Source organism: Cyprinodon tularosa, unplaced genomic scaffold (genome assembly GCF_016077235.1).
Source record: "Cyprinodon tularosa strain WSP-4 unplaced genomic scaffold, ASM1607723v1 ctg332, whole genome shotgun sequence".
NCBI classification, from domain to species: Eukaryota; Metazoa; Chordata; class Actinopteri; order Cyprinodontiformes; family Cyprinodontidae; genus Cyprinodon; species Cyprinodon tularosa.
Window position 1 is genome coordinate 625260 of NW_024039044.1, and position 22725 is coordinate 647984.

The 22725-nt window shown below is 39.0% G+C and overlaps 1 protein-coding gene across 2 annotated transcripts in view; it reads right to left on the minus strand.

Moving 5' to 3' along the window:
* Positions 1-22725, minus strand: part of gnao1a (guanine nucleotide binding protein (G protein), alpha activating activity polypeptide O, a) — a 146993-nt gene that overhangs the window by 101952 nt on the left and 22316 nt on the right. For both annotated transcript variants that reach the window (XM_038293967.1, XM_038293968.1), the window contains exon 3: positions 9207-9348. In XM_038293967.1, the coding sequence (XP_038149895.1) occupies positions 9207-9348 (142 nt within the window). The remainder of the gene's footprint in view (positions 1-9206; positions 9349-22725) is intronic.

Below are 22725 nucleotides of genomic sequence, written 5' to 3' on the forward strand. Positions count from 1 at the left end.
ATAGGGCGCACCGCACCAAAGGGCGCACCGCACATTTTGAGGGGAAAAAAAGACGTTTAAGTGCGCCTTATAGTCATGAAAATACGGTATTAAGAAAACGGAATAAAAGTTAGACTGAAAATGTAATAATGTTTAGATAGCAAAGTCAAAGGCCACTCTAAATAAATGTTATATAAATCAGTTGAATTAAAGATGAATGCATGAAATAGTTTTGTTTAAGCCAAACCATAAAAAGGCTGGGCTTTACAGCTTTATGTCAACATGGCCTTATTTGCAACTTGATATATGGATGCATCTATATCCTAGTCATTGGATTTAAAATGGTCTTAAAAGTGTGCTGATATTTTTATTTGGGGTCTTTAGATTTTGTTCATAAGCAGAAGCAAAGTGAGAGAAGGTGAAGACATGTAGTAGACGCCCATGGGTCAGGAGTCAGAGCCTCTGTATATGGTCCCCTGCTTCACCAGTGAGTCATGCAGTGCATCAAGGACTGCTGGTATTTCATAAGAGATGTGTGTATTTTTAGATCAGCAATGTCTGTCATGTGTGGTTTACCTTCAGTGAACACTGTTTCTACTATCATCAAGTGTTTTGGGAAGAGGCCATATTGCTTGCATAACCCCTATGCAGTTTGAGAACACTGGCCCCAGCTGTGGAGCTTCCTGCCTCTCCGGACTCCTCCCAATGAACATCCCTCTGAAACCTGATAGGTGCGTTTGCCTCCTGCTCCTCCAATCACAGAGGAGAGCCTTCTATTTAAACAAAACTCATCTGCCAGTTAGCCCAGCTGTGATTTAATCCCTCTCTGTTTGGGTTTTCTGTGAAACCCTTGACCTTGGCTTGCTGGTGTTTGTCAGTTCAAACTAGTTTACTGCCAGGTGTAGTGTGTTACCCAGTGCCTGGTTTAAAGCCACTCTGTTGTTGAGTAGGAAAATGTGAGAGACTCTAAAGGCAAAATCTGAAATCATCAATTTGATTAGTGACTGAAAGCCTTTAATTTAAGTAATTTTGTTCATATATTGATTTATTTTGCATAGAATGGTAAAGTACTTCTCTGTTTTGATAGGTTGATTGCCTTACATCTTTCCAGCAGATACTTGATGTCATTTATTTGAAAATTAAACAAACATAACTCAAGTTAAAAAGTTTTTGCAGTAGTTTAAATGGCGCCAGTGTTTTGCATGCAAATGAAAAAAAAAGGAAAGGCACATGCTGCTGCAACTGCACAGGCCTCCTTACAGTGTAATGTCTTCCGAGGTATTGAAGTTATAAATATTTATAATACAATTAATATTAGTAATCACATATTATAATTAAAACACATATATTATTTGATTAAATATAATAATATTAAACTTATTTACTACAGGTTCCTTTTATCTCCAGGGCAGATTTAAGCTCCCTTCTTTGTTTGAAAGCTGCCCCGATATTTACTCTCTTGTCTTATTTCATTGCCCACCAGACTCCAATTTCTCTTTTTATTTTCATATTCTGGTGTTGAATCTATGGTGGGGTTTGCATTGCATTTGTGACTGGCCTTCTGTGATCCGTGCAGACCATCATATCCAGAGAATCCAACTCAAATTACGCTCATGAACTAACCAAAGAGGCTAAAGAGATGACCTTGGTAAATAAAAAAACTCTTTTTACACATCATGCCATTGTCAGGTAATGGATGGAAAATAAGAATAGAATTAATATTTAATATTTAATGTTTAAACCTGTCCAATGCTCCTTTAGGATCACAAACCATAACTGTCTGTGCAGTTTGTAGGCTACTATTGTGTTCTTTTGTTAAAGCTCTAACAGTGATCCCTTTAGCCCAACATCTAGCCTTTGTGGTTTGCTAATAATCTTTATATTTGCTAAGTATTCCTTTGCTTGTCTATTGGGTATTTATGGTTTGATCTTTGCTGTAGATTCGTTTTTAGGTACCAAGGTTAGGGATGAAGCAGGTTGTTGTAGTTGTAACAAGCGGATGGGCTTTATTATCAGAAGAAGGTAGGCGCACAAAAATCAAATTCAGACACACGAACAGGAAGAGATGAATTCCTAGAATAAGAATGTGTTTCCACAACAACAGGCACCAACCGGCTGGCCTGCTTTCCGACTGTTCTCTGCTCTGTGCAGAGATTCATCCCGTCCCTCTGTTCATTCCATCTCCTCCTTATGTTACAGCCTCGTTGTCTTTATAAGTCCATTTAGATGCCGAGTCTTTTTCTGACAGTGTTCAAACTGAGAGGCAGCTGTAACATCAGTTCCTTTCAACGGATCTTAGAATAAGCTCTGTGTTTTCTTAATATTAGCTAGAATGATACTAACCAACCAAAAGATGATGTTGGAGCTTCTTTATGAAAGGATTCTCTGTTTGTGCACCAACATGTGACTCTAAATGCCATCACTTCTCTGTTTATGCTCCATATGCAGTATAAGAAGTGCCACCATCTGCCCCCCGTCATTATTTATAAAGGTAATGAACATCTAACACAGACATACCCAGGTCACTATCTTTATCTGGATCCGGTGAAGCAATATCTATATGGAAAATGGAGTAAAAGGTCAACCCATAGGTAAATGTGGAAGTAAAACAACTGCATTAGAGATGCTTCAGGCTGACACTTAAGATGCTTTGGAGCTTTCAGAGAAGTCAGGACTAAAGAATAAACTGAAAGGAAGGTCACCAATGACTCAGTAATTGAAAGAGCATGTAAAGCACTCGGCACAATTATATAAATACACAAAGTCACATCCCATTTCTGGTATTATCCTTCTTGTATTTCTATGGTTCAAATCTCATTTTCCTATCAATCATGTTCTGGTTGTAAAGGAAGCTAAGCCACGGACAATATTTTGTATTTAAATTTAATTTTTATCAGACTTCAAAATTAAGCTTTAGGCATAAAATTGAAAAAATAAATAATTGATGGTGGAAATTACCTTTCTCACCATTACTGTGTGATGCTTTAATCAAACAGCCTTAAACAAATGATTATCAGCAGCTGAAGTAGGCTATTGAGTTTTTTTTTTTAATGCATAATAAACTGACGTTTTCTGTTCAGTCTGCAAATGCATTACCAAACAGACGTCCTTTCATAAACGCTATCTGGCGGTTAGTAAAACCTGATTAATTATAGGAACATGTGATCTGATGTATTCCTAAGGATGATCTTATTTTCCAGAGCCTTTCTGTCCGGGATCATACAGCACATTTTGTTCTTGCATGTTTAAGAAACCTTCTGAATTGGTCAGATCTACAAGAAAACTAAAAATCTGCAAGGGGCACAAAGAATCGGATCCGTTAATCACTGTTTAAAACTGAAAATGGGATTTAAAAAAAAATGCATCTTCTTCTGGTGTGTACAACAAACAGAGGGGTAAGGCACACCCTGGACAGGCTATCATTAATCAATCACAAGGACAGACAGTGAGACAGAGGACAAACAAGCACAGCTGCCTAAATGTGATTAACAATCATCTTTGGACTGTAGAAGGAACTAAAACATTCATGGGTAGACCATGCAAAGACCCTGGGCTGGAACCAGGGAGGATCATGCTGCAAGGCATCAGTACAAACAGCTGCTCCCCCAAGCAGCCTCTCACTACTGGTGGGAAATATATTCCCCTCAAAGGAGGAACTAAAATGTTGCATTTGTCTCAAAAGACATGTGACCAAATCTCTATCATTTTCATTAAAAAAAACTATAATCCAAAGGAGAAAAGATCAGGTTACTGCAAGAATATCTGCAGAGATGGTCCCGTGTGCTGTGAAGTGCTTCATATCTTGAGGTCTAAGTGAAAAGTGCTCCAAGCTTCGTACAGCAGTGGCAGCACAGTCTATTTGGACCCTGCTGTCACTGTGCGAGTCTGCACCGTGTGTGCGTGTCTGTGTGTGTCACACCGCCCTTGGACACAAGCTTGCGGAATGTGTTGAGAGCAAGGCAAAACACCAGGTTTCCACAGCAACCAGTGAAGGCCACAGGAACAGATGGGTCGGGTGGGTGTGGTGTTAACAGAAGATGAGGTGAGAGCGGGCACCAAAGGTAAGTTTCCACGGGCTCAAGAACTGGTGCTGTCCGAAAAAACTGGGAGACAGAAGGGTCCAGCATGGAAAAAGATGGGAGGCGTTTTCATATTAATGTAAAGAAAGATGTGTTTAAATATATATATATACACACACACACACACACACACACACTCAAACACGCCTGATGCTTTATGGGCGTCAGTCGGATGTCTGGTTACTTTGTGGGGAAGTGAGCAGTAGGATTGTACTTTAAACAAAGCTCACTGTGTTGCTCTGTCTGTCTAATGTCTACTGTCTGTTTCACTGCTTCTACTTTTAGATTATCTACCTTCTCCCTCTTATGGATTTTACCATATTTATCTACTTCTGGTCAGCACTCACTTTTCAATTATTATTTTTTGAATTTACATTTCAACTGGTTTTCCTCGTCAGCCAAAAAAACATACAGATTTACTTCCTTTTATAGCAGCTTAACAAATGTCTGCCTCCACTGACGGGGATCTGGAAGCAGAGTTATTGTTGTCCAATAGAGAGATCCCCACAGCAAGTACTCTGCACCCTGGTTCAACCCAACTGTTAGCAGGGCCCTGCAAACACTGTTCAACATCCAGTACAGGGCATCCTAAAATAAAATAGCTTCATTACCAAAGAACACAAAGTCACTCAGATACAAGCCTTTCCATTGTTTTAAAATCTCAAACACTCGCAGGGTTTTTATTTCATTTTATATAGCTTATTTGGCAACATACATATAATCATCCACATACCTTGATGGTTTAAGTTATCCCTATAAACCCATTATGAGGATGTGACCCTGGACTCTAGGCCCCAGAACAACTTCAGCTGTAACACCCTCAAAGGTTTCAGAAGCAAAACATTCACGAAGTAGAAGTAAGGTGCAGTGGCGTAGCCAGGAAGGTTTTATACAAATGGCAAAGTGGGAACCAATGTGCACCGCTGAGGCCCCCTGAATCAGTTCAGTGCAAATCTACTCTTCGAACAGGAAAATAAACAAGCAGAACAATCATATTTTCCAAATGAAGACAAATTAGATTTTCCTAAAGCTCTTACTAATACAATAAACACATATATCTACACATCAATGGTCTCCAAATTTAAGATATTGTGAGCAATCTTTTAGCTTTGAGTTCCTGGGGTAGCATTTTATCTATTGCAATTATTTTCCTTCATTTCCTGAGAAATGGTCCACTATATGGTCCATTTATTAATAAATGTTCTACATGGTGATATACTGTACATACCTATATTGAATTGAGTTGGCTTATTTTATCTCTTACTACATAGAAGACTCCTAGATGACTTGCAGAGACAAAACTTTCTCCTCTTCCCCGTAAAACAAAAAAAGAGAGCATGGATTAATTCATTATCTAGAACAGGGGTCTTCAACATTTTCCAGGTGAAGGACCTCCAAACTGATGGTGAGATAGAGCGGGGACCCCCTAAATATATATATTGTATGAAATTGTGTTATATCAAACTGGTCCTATAGTCACTCTATTACATATTGAGTAATGTAAAGAAAGTAATTTCTGGGATTATTGAAGTATTTCTGATTCTGATTCCTCGTTGATGGGACAGGTGTTGTGAATGAAACTGTGCCCAGCTTGAAAGAGCTCCTGTGTGTCGCTGAATGTGTGCATCGATGACTGAAAGACATCTTCTGCTTCCATTTATTTGTTTACTACAGTGTGTTGCATTCATGTTAATGTGTATTTAAAGACATTTCAATTAGTGGAAGAAATTGCAGGGGAGAATATAAAAAAAAAAGTCTAATCAACCTAAACTTTCGCGACCCCAATGCAGTAACTCTGTGGACCCCCTAGGGGTCAGGGACCCCCTGTTGAAGACCTCCGATCAAGAACGTTCAACTTGAGAGTCTTACAGCTGCCATTTTGTTTTAGAGGGGAGCTGTTTGTGAATTATGTCTGCATGGGATCACCTGGTAAGGATGGCCACGGGGGTGCCCAATTACCCCCCCAAATTACCATCAGAGGATGAATATTCTTGTTGAATGGCACCAAATCCATCAATGTAATAACAAACTCTCTTCTGTAGTTAGAGCTCAACTCTTAGAGACATGAAGAGCATTTCTCTACATTTAACAATCCAATATTTCTAAATGCCCCCCCCCCCCCCCCACACACACACGGAACAGTCCATTAGGTTTAAAGCTGATACCATCACCTCTAAATGGAAATGCAATGCCTATGTGTGCAAAACACACATGGATACACTATCTTGATCAATAGGTGGATTGTTATTTCATCTCCCTACACTGAACATCAATAGCTTGGCTGTGATTAAAAATATCCTGTGCCTTTGAAAGAGGTTAAAGTCAATAACTCACACTGTGCATTGAGTGATACAGTACGAGAGGGAGAAACCAAATGCAGAAGCAAGTATTACTATGAGGTGCAATGGACATGGTTTCCTGATGTGATGTAAAGATGAGTTGGAATGGGAACTTACTGTGGATACACAATGATTTGGCAGTGAACAGGAAGGAACTGAGGAACCCAGTTTCAGGGTAATCAGCTGACTAAACAGGGAACCTAAAGGAGAAGGCAGAGGGGGACACGTACCAAAGAGAAAGGCTAAACAAGGTCGCATGACTGTTTCCGATGTTTCTGAAGCGTTTTTAGCTTATCTCACTGTGGTAAAAGTGGCCTAACTGCAGATTAAATGAAGCTGTTGAAACCAATTAATTCTGACAGATAGAAAAAAGCACAAGTTTGAGAGTTTTGCAGAAGTTTGCCCCTTTTGGCGACAAGTTGACATGACACTACTGTCAGCCTGGCTGTGACTGCTGAGACTGCACAGGTCTTTTCTTTATAGGTGAAACATCTTCTGAAGTGAGAAAATTATAAATACTAAAATGATGGTCAATGGTAGCATAGATTCAGCTATTCTCTAAGTAAAATCCAATGTGTGCAAAGTCTCTAAAAGACGGAGGGTGTTCACATTTTATTTTTTTTATCATCTCACCCTGGCAAAACATAAGATTCCAGTTCAGAAATACACCACTGGCTTTAAGCATCGACTTCTCCCCTTCTCTCTAATAAACCTAAATCTAACAACAAATCTGTGGAGAAAGCTAAAGATTAGGATAATGACAACAAGGTCTTCTAAAGGAAAAAATCTGGAGCCCATTACAACAAAAGATGGGATGGTTGCTTTAATGCCAATTAAGATCCCTAATTTTTGAGAAAAATATTAATTATTTTCAACATGCCATCATTAATCTTATATGTCACACAAACCAAAAAAAAATCTGTTTCCTTTAGAGCTGATACCATTTTTACATTGTTTATCATTTCACAGTGGACCTATCTCAGGTTCAATAAAATATTTTCCAAATCTAACTGCCAGAAGGTTAAATAAGTTTAATAAGTTTTAAATCAAACGTAACTCAGTCAAGATAAATTAAAATAAAAGGAGGACTTGCTACAAAACAAAGGATCCAAGGAACAATACTGTACCATGTTAAATCCTTGGGAGAAAATATTTTAAAAGTTGATTTAAGGAAATTTCAAGCTTCCTTTCTTGAAGATTAAACCAATTCAGAATAATAATACTTCCTCGATGTAGGGTCTTGAATTATTTGTTTTACAAAGTGGATTAAACGGATGGGAACATTTATTTTCTTGAAGCTTGTCAGTCGAATGCTGTGATAATGTCATATGGGGTAAATTTCCTGCTCAGGTATGGGAAACTTTTACGTGAAAAAAAATCTTTGTAGTTTTGTATTTTTTTTCAGAATCTCAAGGAAGCTATTCTACTTAAAGCTGTAACAACTTGTACATTTTGTCCTGTGATGAAGTTTAAGGGAAGTAAAAGATCTTTTTTTCTCAAGGATTTATTTTCTGTTTCATTCTTAACATTTTCACAGGACTGCTAATACAGAAAGATGATAACAGATTAGCACTGATATGCTGATAAGTATAGCTTTTCCACCATGTGTTTCTGATCTGAGACCAAATTTTTCCCACAGAGACAAACTTATCACACCTACTGCTGCTGCCTCTCATTTCACACATTCATTTAGGAGTTTTCTTGTTTTTTGCCTGACTGGTTTTAGGAGTTAAATTGAGCATCTAGCATAGAGGACACTTTTGTCACACACACAAGGCTGCAGCTGCTCCGCTTTCACTCATCTTTACTTCGGTTTTTAAAAAACAGGATTGAATGAACCCGTGTTTTAAACCTTTGAAAGGGGTGGAAGTATACATCACTTAGCACTTTAAAATATTCAAAAATCAAACTCTAAAATAGAATGCTGCATGTTCAAGTTTGTTTAGGATGGATGGATAAATTCAATTAATGACAGAGCACAGCTCTCTGCAGAATGCATATGGATATAGTTGTGTATCTTTGCCATCTAAAGCTGGCAAACTCAAACCTTACAAAAAATAAAAGCAAACATATTGTCTGCCATATGCTGACAACTTTAAGCTGATTATTAATGAGAATTTTACCACTAAAGTTGCAGCAAAACACAGATAAGATGTTGGATGTAACACATCTCTCTGTCACGGTTGGTCCCTGCGTTGATAATTAACCTCACCCCATTGCTCCAAAATTCAGACAGAACTGATGTTATTCTTTGGATTAGGCACATAATCCCCAATTAGCGTGTTACAAATTGAACTTGCCTGCCGTGGGATTTAGAAAAGGCATAAGAAGGACTAACGTAGAACTGACATGATGGAATTTTGTATGACGGACTTGGCTGGCAGCCTTTTCTATTAGCCTTTAAATCTGTGAGACATACATCAAATAACAGCACCAAAGGATTGAGTGCAATAACCAAACTGTATTATCTTATAAATACATTGAAAAGAAAAACTTTACCAACTTTGAAAATGAATCAATTGTTAAAATCTTGCTTGAGATATTTCACATCCTGTAAGATAATCATACCTATTAGGGATGAAGATGAGTTGCAGGTTTGAACATTATGCATAAGATGTGGAGTATAAACTTAGCCACAGCTGGAATCATCTGCTCCCTGTGCCGTCCTCTGATTGATCATTAATATCACCTTGTCCAACAAAGCTCCATCTTAGTTTGCACTTCTACCTCGTCAGAAGATTTGGGATTAATGTTTACATTTTGCAGTGTGTGTGCATGGACGACACATTTTGTAAAGCATTCTTCTGACCTTGCGTTCTTTGTCTCCGTACTCCAGACCCAGCGTGTCCATGGCGCGGACGATGGCAGCCAGAGATTGGATGGTGTTGCTGTAGACGACAGGCTTGTACTGCTTTACGTCATCACCAGAGAAGCCGTCCTCATGGATAATCCTTGAGAGAGACACGCATGACTTAGTTTTTTTTGTTTTTATGCATGGGGGAATGCTTTTTTTTTTTTTTTTTTTTTTTTAAATGCTAGGGGAAGAGGGACATGACAAAAAACTGCTGATTGGTGGAGAGACTATAACAAAAAGATAAAAAAAAAAAAAGGGATGCTGGGACATAAGCAATGGTTTATTACCAGTGGGCCTAGCTGACATTTAGACACACAGTGCGTCCTGCTGTTTCAAATGCCATGATGTCTTTCACGCCTGTGAACACACAGACAGAAATGCAGCCCAGCTGACGGACACACAGTTAGCCAGACGGACAGACAATCAGACAAAGTCAAACAAAGCAAACAACAATGAGGAGATGGGCAGTAGAGAACAAAGCATGGGACACCAGGAAACTTCCAGCTGATATAAAGAGACGGAAGCAGGTTGGATGAAGGCTGTGACCCAATCAGGACAGACAGAGTCCCTGCACATGAAGAGACTCCTACACTACAACCATCAAACTAGGATGCATTTCTTCAGTAAGCCTGATCCATCTCTAAAAACTGACAGTAGCTGTCCTTTTTATAGGGTGCTGCAAGAATGATCCAATATTTCACGAAATGTCACTATAGATCTCTTATTACCCTACTGACACGCTGCAGAAATGAGCAGCAGGGATAAACAAATGCTGTTGGTTATGAGCAACATTTCAACGGGAGGTGACACTTCCGAGTACTACTATAGCTACGAAGGGTCGATATAGAAACCGCAGATTTTTTAAAACCAAAATTGTGAGTTCTGTTTTATTTAGACTTTATTTTCTGTGTGGCGGACAACCCAAAGGATATTACCAACACCTAAACGGCAGGAGTGAGAACGCCAATTTAAAACAACATGGCCAAAAATGTGGTCTTTTTTTAAAATGCAAATAGATTGTAATTGCAATTTATTTTCCAACCTCGTGATAGACTGGGGAAAAGTGGTTCATAATATAAAATATGATGTTACAAATAAAAATAGAAAAAGCAGCACCCATTTAACTTGTGCAAAATACACAAATGGACACATTTCTAGATTTTTACAGGGCCCCTCTAACATATCAACATGCTTTGACTTGAATTATTCTCTTTTGTCTTCCTTTCTATTAGGATTATTTTTATACTGTTGTTTTATGGTTGTAAGTCTTGTACAGCTTCTAATGTGTTCCTCCAGAATTTATCTGTTTAAGGTTCCGTTCATTTTCAGACCTTCACCATCTTCCCAACCCCTTCTATGGGAAGAGAAGAAGGAACAGTCTCTGTGTCGCTTCAAAAATGATGTATTCAACAAGAAGGGTAATCACCACCAAACACAATCTCCTACATATAAAAAAAACTTTTTATTTAACCATATCACATTTTACAAGTTAAATGGATGGTGGATGGTGGTTAGCTACTAATTGGATGGCTCACTTTTAGCAAATGCTTTCTTCTTCTTCTCAATCATTTGGGCAAATAAAGCGAATAGCTCATAATTGCCTCTTGGGATCTCTGCTGCTCCCCCAGGGCTACCATGCCTCTATGCCAAATTGTTTTTTATTGTTTGGTGTGTTCACCAACGTTCCCTAATAAACCTGCCAGGCCTTCACAGAACAGCTGCATCAATTGGCGTTTCAATTTGTAACTTCAGAGCAAAGGGGCCGCATACACATTCACAAGACACTTCCTTGAACTCTCCATATATTTTTCTATGATTTATAGAAAAAAAGTATAAAGACTGCTGCAACAAGTCACTGACTAGTTGCTGAAATTTCACAGAAAAGTTCAGATTTTTTTACTTCAGTGGTTACTGCTCTGCTCTCTCGACTCAGTGCCACTGTTTTACAGCAAGCCGTTTCGGTAAAGCAGAAAGAACTGAGAGTGACCGGTCTAAACGGGCGGAATTCCCCTATGGACGCTTCTTACTCCTACCTGCGCGGTAGAGACTGACATTTTTTCGGGAATCCCATGGGTCACGGGATTCCCGTGGGATTCCCGTGGGATGGGAGTCAGTATTAGTAACGATCACGGGATTGGGACGGTACAGGATTAAACATTAACGGGAGCAGACGGGAGCGGGAGCAAACCAATAGTAACTTCCGCTCTGAGTTTTTCACCCGCGCTCAAAAACAACAAGAATGGGAGTGGTGCGGGAGCGGGAGTCATCTGAATGGGAGCGGGATGGGAGTGGGAGTAATTTCACCAGGAGTGGGACGGGACAGGATTTAGTGAAAATCCACTCCCGTGTCAGTCTCTACTGCGCGGTTTGTGTAGGGTCACCACTTTAATCCACCGCTCTTGCCCCGGGCACCACATCAGGTTTGTCTAATATTAGCCTCTACAGCAGGGGTCTTCAATTCAAGTCCTCAAGGCCACGTGTCCTGCAGCACTGAGACTTGTCTCTGCTTCAGGCACTCTGGGGAATGAAACTGTGTACCAAGGTCAGTCATTTGATTCAGGTGTGTTGGACCAGAGACCAGGGCTAAAACAATTAATAAAATTAATCGTGATTAATCGATTATTGAAATAATGGTCACCTAATTTTGTAATCGATTAATTATTAACTGGAGAATAGAGACTTTAAAATATGACTTAAGCTGACAGAGCAAATGACTTAGAGCAGTAATTATGTCAAAATTGTAAAATAATATATAAACATTTTGCATTTAAGATGAAAACACTTTCTCTATGAACATGTTCTATCCAGAACTCCTTAAGTGGAAAGGTTTTAGTTTCACCAGGTTTAGTTTCATAAAAATTTCTTCTTTAAGGAACCTTTTACTATCCGATTATTAAAAATAATTGAAAGATTTATTAATTTGCTAAATAATTAGGCCCGAGCAGCAAAGCGCTGCGAAGGCCTATTGTATTTGTTAGTTGCATCCCTAACAGAGACACACCTAAAAGTTCCAGGACACCAGAACTCTAGATCGGAGTTGAAGATCCCAGCTTGCCATGATCAAAATATGGAAAGATGAAAGAGACTTTTTAATTTAAAACTAAAATAGATGCTTTACCTGTTACTGCAAGTTTATTCCAAAACATTGTCAAATCACATGATTAAAATGTATCCTTCTATCCTATAAAAGGGTTGCATGGATGCATTATGCAGTAATAGAGCATTTTTCAAAAAGTTCTGCAAACATTTTTACAAAGAAAAAAACAGGATATTATAAAAGCAGTCAATGCCAACTCCAGTACCAATGCTGTCTCCAGTTAAAACTCTGTTAAAATGTCCCAATTCTGCCCAATAAACTGCAAAAGTTTAGAAGAAAATTTTCAGCAGCTAAAAACACCTTCCTGCTGTCTTGATGTTTTTTAACCCATAGGTTTTATTAACATTGTTTTGCCTTTTTTAGAGTCTGATTTGATTGAAATCATAAACACATCCCTTATGTCGATAGTTTGCCCCGAACCTCAAAAACAGCAATTATCAAACCATTACTAATCAAGAGAAGCATGGACAAATTGGTCCTGCAAAACAGACCCATCTCAAACCTCCCGTTCATCAGTAAGATTATTGAAAAAGTGGTGCTTCAATAGTTAAATGCCTTCTCAACATCACAAGCTGCTTTGATGTCTTCCAGTCAGGTTGATTTTATTAGAGCGTTTGGAAAACTGGGTCAGCCTTTATGGTATAGCACTGGACTGGTTTAAATCCCACCTAAAGGACAGAAACCTATATGTGTCATTAGCGAACTTTAAATCAGAGACCAGAAAAATCACATGCGGGGTTCCTCAAGGCCTCATTCTGGGGTCCCTCCTATTCAACATCTACTGTACATGTTCCTCTGGCTCAGATTATAGCAAACAACCACATCAGTTATCATAACAATGCAGATCACACACATCTTTAAATCACAATGTAACCAGGTGACTAGAAACTAGAGTTGTCACGATACTAAACTTTTCAACTCGATACCGATACTAAGGAAAATATTCAATACTCGATACCATTTTCGATACCACAAGGATAAAAACTCCAAATTTCAACAGAAATATTTTGATTAATAATTAAAATACAATAATAAACAATAAGAACAATGTTTTGAGGTTGTTTGCTGTGCACAGTATTAAGCAAGCTTGATAAAAAACTTACAAAATTAAAACTAAGTGTTCCTTCCTTGGCTATGCTTTGCACACATAGCAATGACACTAAAAGTCTGAAACTGAAAAGTGCTCAGAATTATTCCATCACACAGTGTTCAGAAAGTGCATTTTCCTCTATTCTGCACTTTAGATGAATGACTGCTTAGGTGCCACTGGTGGTGGCACTGTATCGATACTTTTAAAAATGAGTATTGTATCCGGATACAACGTTTCAGTATCGATACTTTTTTGAGTATCGATACTTTTGACAACCCTACTAGGAACCCCTCAGAGCTTTGGTTAGATGCTAAGAACAGATCAATATGTGGATGCACCATTATTTTCTACAACTGAATGAAAACAAAACTGAGGTAATAATCTGTGGACCAAAGAAATAGAGATCCAGAGTTAGCTCACAGCTTCAGCTACTACAGCTAGAAATCACGGATTATGGCCAAAATTTTGGTGTCACGATGGACTCAGACCTGAACCTTCAGAGGCATATAAAGGCAGTTACCAGGTCAGCCATTTATCACCTGCTAAACATTTCCAGGATAAAAGGACTAATGTCCATCTAGAAAAACTCATTCAGGCATGTATCTTAGGTAGTAGAATTGACTGCTGCAACAGTGTCTTCATAGGTTTGCCTAAAAAGACCATCTGACAGCTAAAAAAAGTAAATGACTTGCCTCAACATTAATCTGGAACCATGAAGGCACAGTGCTGGGGACAGCATTGTCCCAGTGCTGTCCTCTGGCAGCATAATGTTTCAGATCAATCAGGCATCCTGCCAGTCAGAGCATTCCTCCCTTTCACTTACATCATAGCATGGCTTCAGTCCACCAGGTCCATTTCTCCTCAGTGTTTTTATATACATGTTTAAATTGGCTAACAAAAATTTAAGTAAAACCTCAGTGTGTATGTGCATGTTAAAAAGTGCAGTAATAAAACTGGCTTCTCTCCTCATTTCTAGATGCTCCTTCTTGATTCTTCCTACTCCTGTCTCTCTGCGTCTTTTACAAGCAGCCACTTAATCTGAAATTTCGTCTCCCATCTTTCCTTTTATCAGGGAGGTGAAATGGATGCTGCATTTTCAGAGATAATGGTACGGTAAGCCAAAAACACCAAGAGATGCTTGTTTGTTTCAAGGCCACTGATGAAAAACAAGCTAAAAAAATAAATTAAATACAAGTGTCTAGGGCTGGACGATGGTCCAATAAAAATATATATCGATCGATAGATGTGTGGTACAATCAAAAAAAAGGGGATCAATAAAAGTTCGATATACAAACAGGAGTTTTCCTTCATTTTCATTGTAGCCTTTCATTTACGTTGATGCTACAGTCACCACTTACCACCAACCAATTGCAATCGCGGACCCAGGCATGTTGTCACAAAGCACCACCCTCTCAAACCACAACACGGAGCAGGTGAAGATGTCGCAGCAGAAGAGGCAGAGGAAATTGTCCCAAAGAAGGGTTTTAGTAGCTTGCCAGTTTGGCAATATTTCAGTTATAGAAAGACAGACAGAAACCAGACCACAACCAAATTTTTTTATAATCTAAGCCGCTTACATCCCCTGGAGGTGATTGTTCTGCTGAAGGAAAGGAGCTCCATATGTAACCACTAAAGCCTGGCACTAAATTCTCCAGCGCTGCACAGCATGGTGGTGGGGGGATGTTGATTGGGGCTCAGTCTAGTCAAATATAAGGAGGCTGAAGTTTGGCCTGAATTTATACAGCAACAGGATATGATCCAAAACACAGCAGTAAATCTGCAACAGAATAGTCCGCTCAGCCTCCATACATGGTGGGACCTTAACAGACCTGTGCAAAAACAGATTTCTGCCAACATCAATGAGGAGAAGAATCAATGGAAAGAAGAGTGGGTCAAACTGCAGTGACCTGAAGATAAATAGTTGATGATGTCATTCTGATAAGCGGTAGAGTAACGGTAGAGAAAGAAAGCAGTGTCACACTGGGTGAAAAAAAGCTGAATAATGATATGATATTATTACGGTGTTACTAACTGACCTAACATCAGCAGGGTGTGTGTGTGTGTGTGTGTGTGTGTGTGTGTGTGTGTGTGTGTGTGTGTGTGTGTGTGTGTGTGTGTGTGTGTGTGTGCGCATGTGTGTTTTTGTATAGGTGGCCTGCTGTCATGAGCGTTCATGCACAAGGACTTTTTTCTCGTTACCCTCTCTCAGCGCCCTTCTGTCAGCAGAGGGACTGGCCGGTGGCTGTATGTGTGTTTGTGTGTTTATGAGTGTATGGGTGTGTAATTTCTCGTAGCTTTGGCACAATCTGCACAGTGACCTGAAACATAGTTTAGTTTCACACTGAGCCAGACAGATGGATAGAGAGACAGACATATGGGTAATTTACCCACTACATTATACTATGATATAATTAGGCGGATGCCATTTTGGAGGCTGGATAGCAGGTGATTTATTTAACGAAAAGTGACAACAAGTGAATGGTAATAAGACAGAACTCTAACTAAACTACTTTTAGTCATCTTTAAGTCATGGCAATAGGGACTGTTAGGAACCGGGAAACATTAACAAACCCAAAGCTACACTCACAAAGTTCCAGAAAAGCTCTGTACTCTCCAGCTCTCATTATCCTCCACACTCATATTTTTATCTTCACACCTACTCTTGTGAGCACACACCGACACACAGCTCACACACCACCCCGTGCAATTAGGTCTTTATCTCAGCCCTTGATAGCTAGGCCCTGTTTGCCCAGACAAAAACCACACACATACACACTCAGAGCTGCACAAAACCCCGTGATTGGTTCCTTTATCTCTAAGCTGTGCTTTTGCTCATTCCGCTCTGTATGTCGACAGAGCTCTTGGTCATGACAAAGTGCATGCTGACTGATGGCTGTCAACGCTGCAGAGCAGTAGGGACTCGCATAGCAACCACCTGTGTGTGTTTGTTGAGGGGAACATTAACACAGGTGGAAAGAGAGACATAAAGAGTCGGGGTGAAATATAATAGTAATAACAAGCATAAAAAAGCATTAAAATAAGATGGAGATAATCAGAAAGAGGAGATCCATTTATAGCTGAGGACATCAGCGGAGCACCCCCCACCTCCACACCGACTAACCCAGACAAACAGGAGATGAAGAAGCATCAGCTGCAGTCACTTGGCTCCATTCTCTTGTCTTTACACCTTCAGGTCAAGCTGTAGCATCACGCACACACCAGTGTGTGCACGCCTCTGGATTTTCCAGCTCCTAAATCAGCTAACTCAGTGACTTCCTGAGCCGCGCATCAGCAGTTCTCCAAGAACGGCCAATCAGTGCAGATTTAGAAATCACTGAGCAGATGGTGATTTTTCTGCATATCGGTCCTGACTTTAAATGGCTGTACAGCATTGATTTAACCTGCCCTCTGTGAGCTTCCTGCCCATTTCAGATAAAATCATGAAATGCATTCTTCTGACACCTGACATGAGAATATTGAAAATATTCTCATGTCTTACAGACCTTAAACAAAATGGCTGCCAGCTCCTCTTCATCCAAATTAAATTTCTTTAAAGAAAGTCTTCCACCACCAGTCTCTACAGATCCAATCCCACTACCTGTAATTCTAACTAATATTTGACATATAGCTGGTTATTAACCCAGAAAGAACTTCTCTAAAATATTTTTCATGTGTTAATTTCACTTGTGGTAGCCAAGTAATACAGTATTATTGAAACAAAACAAAAAAAGTACTATATATAAGTGTTCAAATTTGAAAAAGTAGAAAATAATCAAGAGTTAGTACAAATTTTAAGTGTTAAACCAGGCATTTAACAGAGCTAAATGGTTTCATAACAGCATCTTATTTAATTTGGCTAGGCATCTTACAAGCATTATGTTGCCACCACCATGTGTCACAGTGGGAATTCACTTCTACATATTTTGTGTCCCTGCATGGCTAGAATTGAACTGTGAAAAAGAGTGACAGATTCCCCAACCTTTTGGCTTATTTTCTGATTAATGCCCGTCTTACCCATCGCAGTGTTTCTTCAATTGTTACCCCAGCTGCCTATCTTCCCTTGCAGCACAGTTCCAACTCCTGCACAAAAAATTTGGTTGCAGCCACATGCAAACCAAGATAAAATGTCAGCATTTCTCCCTGGTATGCAAGTAATGCAACTATCTACAAACTGTCAGATGTGATGAGCTAGCTGAATACAGATTAGAGTCCATGCAAGCTACCTTCAAAGAAAACTAAAAGAATGATTAAATCTAACTGAGTTGTAATAAATGTTTTTTTCCTTTTCCCCCTCTACAAGTTTCTTTTCCAGTAAATCTTAAATGGGGAGCTCAAATGAATCTTCTGTTGTACTTGTTGGGGGGAGTGTCCATGTAAATATCATTGGGGGCGGGGGGGGGGGGGGTAGACTTGTTGCAACTTTCCACAGTCTCCCCTGCCTGTTAAAGAAGAGTAATAGATGACCAAATGAAGTTCCGATGGTGGCACAGGGTGTGCATGCATACTGTAAGTGAGCCTGCACAGCTCTCACTGTAGCAGTTGAGCTTCAGTGGTTTTTTAATCCCAATTAAACTGCAGTGAAGATTTACTGAACTGACTCAAAGGTAAGGAATCATTTCTGAAATCACACTTTCATTTATATCATTATAGCAATTTTTTTTTTGTCAAATAAAACAGTCATGCTTTTGGACTGCGGGAGGAAGCCGGAGTACCCGGAGAGAACCCACTGGGAGAACTTGCAAACACCACACAGAAATAACTATTATAGATAATAAAAAAAAACTATAAATGTCTGTAACAATGTATGAATTTAAAGAATAACTCAATATGTAGATGTATAACCCTTTTTTGTTCACCTCTTCCACATGCTTAAATCTATACATGGTCAAAGCATTCCCACTTTGACCGAAGGTTCAGAGGGCTCTCATATCATATATTGTATCTCCAGCTTTGGTCCTCTGCTGATGAAGAGCTTCTCTGCCAGGGGACACAATCTGCTTCACACTGGTTCAGCAGGGTTGTTCAAAGCTGCACATGCCTGCATGTAAAGCCAGGATGACAGCAGAGCAGAATAATTACAGCTCAGGATTACATCTAGGGAGACCTCATTAAATCTGTCTGCCATCATCTCTGTTTCTCTGTCACCTGGTATCTCTATCTGCCAACTTGCCTTTCATCCCTTCTCCATGTTTCCTCCTCTCCCTCTGCGGTCTCTTTCTGTTAGCGTCTCCTCCTCACAGCCATGTTGTCTTTCAACCCTTCCAACTTCTCGGTCCTAATTATTTCCGCTTTTTTAACTCCTCTCCTCCTGCTCCACTTCATTTTCCATCCTTGATAAAGTAGGGGTGGGGGAAATTAGGATATTTCTTCATGAAGGATGGGAATTGTTGATGAGCTGCCAAAGCAGAGACTCTGCATCCTCTACTAGGTTCATTCTACGTGTTGCATTTCTTTACAGTCATCCATCTTTTTCCTTTATTGAAATAAATGTCCAAGATTAAATGGTCTTAATGATCACCACTGTAATTAGCAGAAACTACAATTACACAACACTATACCTGTCTGTAGTCCTTGTAAAAAAACAAACAAAAATAATGTAGTTTTGATCTAAAGCATCGCATGAATCTGTACTTTAGAGTTTACAACTGAGTAAGCAAGACCTTTACAAAAATTATAATGCAATTGTTTCCCTCTAAGAAAGTACTGGTTTAAAAGTACCAAATGAGAAGCCCAGGTTATAAATCCTCAATGTGTTTACACACAGGTTCTGACTAACTGAAGCAGAAAGAAAGCAAATGATGCAATCAGAAACAGTCCAGCAGAATTATAGCCCAATTTACTCCTTTAAAAAAAAACTCCATTAAGCTGAGAATGTGGTTCTGGCTTTGAATGGATCAGACACATTGCTGTGCTCAGGGAGCGGGCAAAATGATGCTGGCAGAGCTGCACTAACAATCTATTCCTCTTCTTCTTCTCATGCATTAATGCTACAGCGACATGTTAAGGAATGGAAGTTGTAAAGCAATCCTTTTTGCTTGTTACTAAATACAAAGCTGTAAAAGAAATAGTACTTCACTGCTGGTAGATTCTAGTTTAAGTGTCTCAATTGATCAAATTCATTTTATTAATATTTCCTTTTTGCTCAAGTGCAGCGAGGCAGGCATGACCAGTCATCAGGTTAGGGAGGCAATTTTTTCGCACAGGGCCATTTGTTTGAATATTCAACAGGGCTGCACAATTCTACGAAAAATCAACGATTTGTTTCGCTTAAAATTAAGATCACAGTTCTTTGGCACGATTTTGTTTTCACAAAATGTTTTTATTACACAAATAAAATTTAACAAAACAAGCGAATCAACTATTCAAAAGCTAGTTCAAAATAATAATTATTACTATTATTATCGAATACATGTGATTATAATGAGATCACATGTATGTGTGAATTGAGATCGAGATTTTTTTAAACGATTAATCGCGCTGAACTAATATTCAATAAGTTTTATCATGTAAAAGATTTAGGTGTGACAAAAAAAGAAAGAACAATTCAATTCTAAAGGGGGTTAAATAGGCAGATTTGTATCACAGACACAGTATTTTACTTTTAGGTTACAGTACATTTAGGATGATTTTTCATTTAAATTTCTGATTTCAAACTATGAACTAAGACTTTTTCTATCCACAATCAAAACCCTTCCTCCACCGTTCACTTGACAAATTTCCCATGCCTTCTTTCTGTATTCAGACCTTTTTCTGGTAGGAGATTTTTTTAGGCGCTCACTGGGCGAGTGGTGAGGTACAACCTGTACAGGCTGCCACAGAGGTGGAAATAAAAATACACACTACTACCTAAGGGCAATTCGGATCAGCCATTAAACATACATGCACACTGACCGCAGGAGGAAGCTGCAGTACTGATGCATGCAAAGAGAAGAAGCAGACTCCACAAAAGTCTCATCTGGGATTTAAACTCCAAGTTCTTTTTGCTATCAGCTAACAATTCTAACAGCTGTTCCTCCATATCTTATGGCATTCTTAGCACTCAGCATGCCCTTATGAGTCCAAGTTGTTTTATTTTACAGGTTTTTCTATTGCTTTCTTCACCTTTTAGATAAAATGTATCCGAAACCCATACAGTACTGTTTCTTAAACAACCAAGATACCCTCTAATCTGACTGTATCTATTATCTGTGAAAGAAAGAAAGAAAACTCTGTCTTATTTTTATGCCGACTAAATTTTACCATCATAGCAAAATAGAGGAATCTGCTTTGCTCGAATCAAATCCTGCCTTTATTCACACAGCATAATATGATGAAAGTCATCAAGAACAACGACTGTCTGTGCAGCAATTCTGGTTATTTTTACATTTTTTATGAAAAAAAAACAGGGGGGGGAAAGGAGTAATAGCTTTTCTAATAAATCATAGTGCTGAAATGGAAGCAAAAGAAAAAGATCCCATTGCAGCAATCGCAGTTTCATTCTATCTGAAAGGTGCTTGGTTTGACCTCACATATTTTATTCTAACACGTTCTTTAACATCTCAGTAACAGTTTTCGCCTTATATGCTCCCCACATACCCCATTATTTCTGAAGTCCTGCAAACAAGCACATGTCCTGCAGTTTCTGCTGGAAGAACAATAGAAAAAAAAATAGAAAACAAATCTGAAAGGACTACAAAGAAAGCATTAAGAAGATGTTACTGAATGATTACTGAACAGGGTGACATATAAGGAGCACTTCTGCATTTCCAATAGTCAGTACAGTTACAGGAAGTGGTTGCTCCAGGAAATGTTGATACGATCAGCAGTACAGATGGCATCATGTGCTGTGTTATAGGAGGTTTGAACCATTCAAAGGCAGGCCCTTCATATGGGGACTGATTGGAGCTCTAAGGGAAGGGGGGGCGAAACGGGGACACAGCTTTAATCAGATCACCTCTGATTTAACGTCAAAATGGAATTATTCCCATGTCCTGTTCTCTCGTGATTCAATATTAATTAATTACTTGGAAGGAAATGAGGAGAGCCCAGTTTTCAATAAAACAAAGACATTCCAGCGATCATAACAGAATCATTATAAAACACTCCTGTCTGGTAAAATCCAGGGAATGCATCACCCATCTTTCATTCTTCCAAAACAGGCACATCCTGGTGTTTTGAGGCTTCTTTCTGCAAACCTTCTGGTTATTGCCGAAACCAAAATAAAAGTTCACACCTGAGAAAATCCTTACAAAAACATCAAAGAATCAGCCATTTTAATTGATGCCTTCATAGCTTCAGTTTATCTGAAGAATTCATAAATGAAGCAACAGGGTTGGAGGTCGTTGTTGGACCTTCTGACCGTCAGTCAGAATTATGAGTTAAGGTCAGCAGACACAGAGGGGATAGACCAATTAAGACAGACGTACCAGCACATGACAGTTTGTTATAGGTCACATTTTGAGTTTGGATGTGCTTATCCCTTATACAGTTGTCAACCATTTGGGGATTGGGCTCATGGAAGAGGCCAAGGGGGGAGTGAATGGAACATACAGTGTTAGATATCAATAATGTGCAATGAAATGATCCACTGTTGCTGATGAATCTCACTTACTGTTTTGACTGACTGCCTGATCCAAAGGCATGTGCTACATGACAACATTGCACCACTGTTCAAGATCTTCCATATCTTTGCAAACCAAATCAATTACATACGAGATGCATTTCTGGATGGGTAGCAATCAACTGTACCCTGAACATGTCACGTATCAAAACGCAGCAAAAAAAATAAATAAATTTAAAAAAGCACAGAACTGTAATTAGGATTTTCAGGGATACAAAAAGCTGCAAACTGGAGGGGAAAACCATACATGGTTTTGTAATACAGTCTAGTCATAGGGGAATGAAAAAAGAATGTATCTATACAGATAAAAAAACAGAAAGAAAAGCATTAACTATTTGTCATGACAGCTTCCAAGAAGGAGGAATCACATTCAGAGCAACAAAAGTATAGGCACAGCAGCCTTTCACTTTTTTTTTTTATATAAAAGGTGGGGAGTGTGTGGGGGGGTCATATGTGTTTATGTCTTGAGTTCACTAGCATTATTGCATAAATTGCATTGCTGAATAAGTAGGCCTACAGTATATTCTGGTATTTGTGTATCCGCTGACTGCACCCTGGCCATAAAGAGCACTAGCTGTTTGAAACAAGCCTTCTGAGCTGCTACAGAGCAAATGATTTATAGATATTCCCAGAGACGATGTTGTCTCTAATTATATCAGTGAAGCAGTTTTTATTGCATTGGCATGAA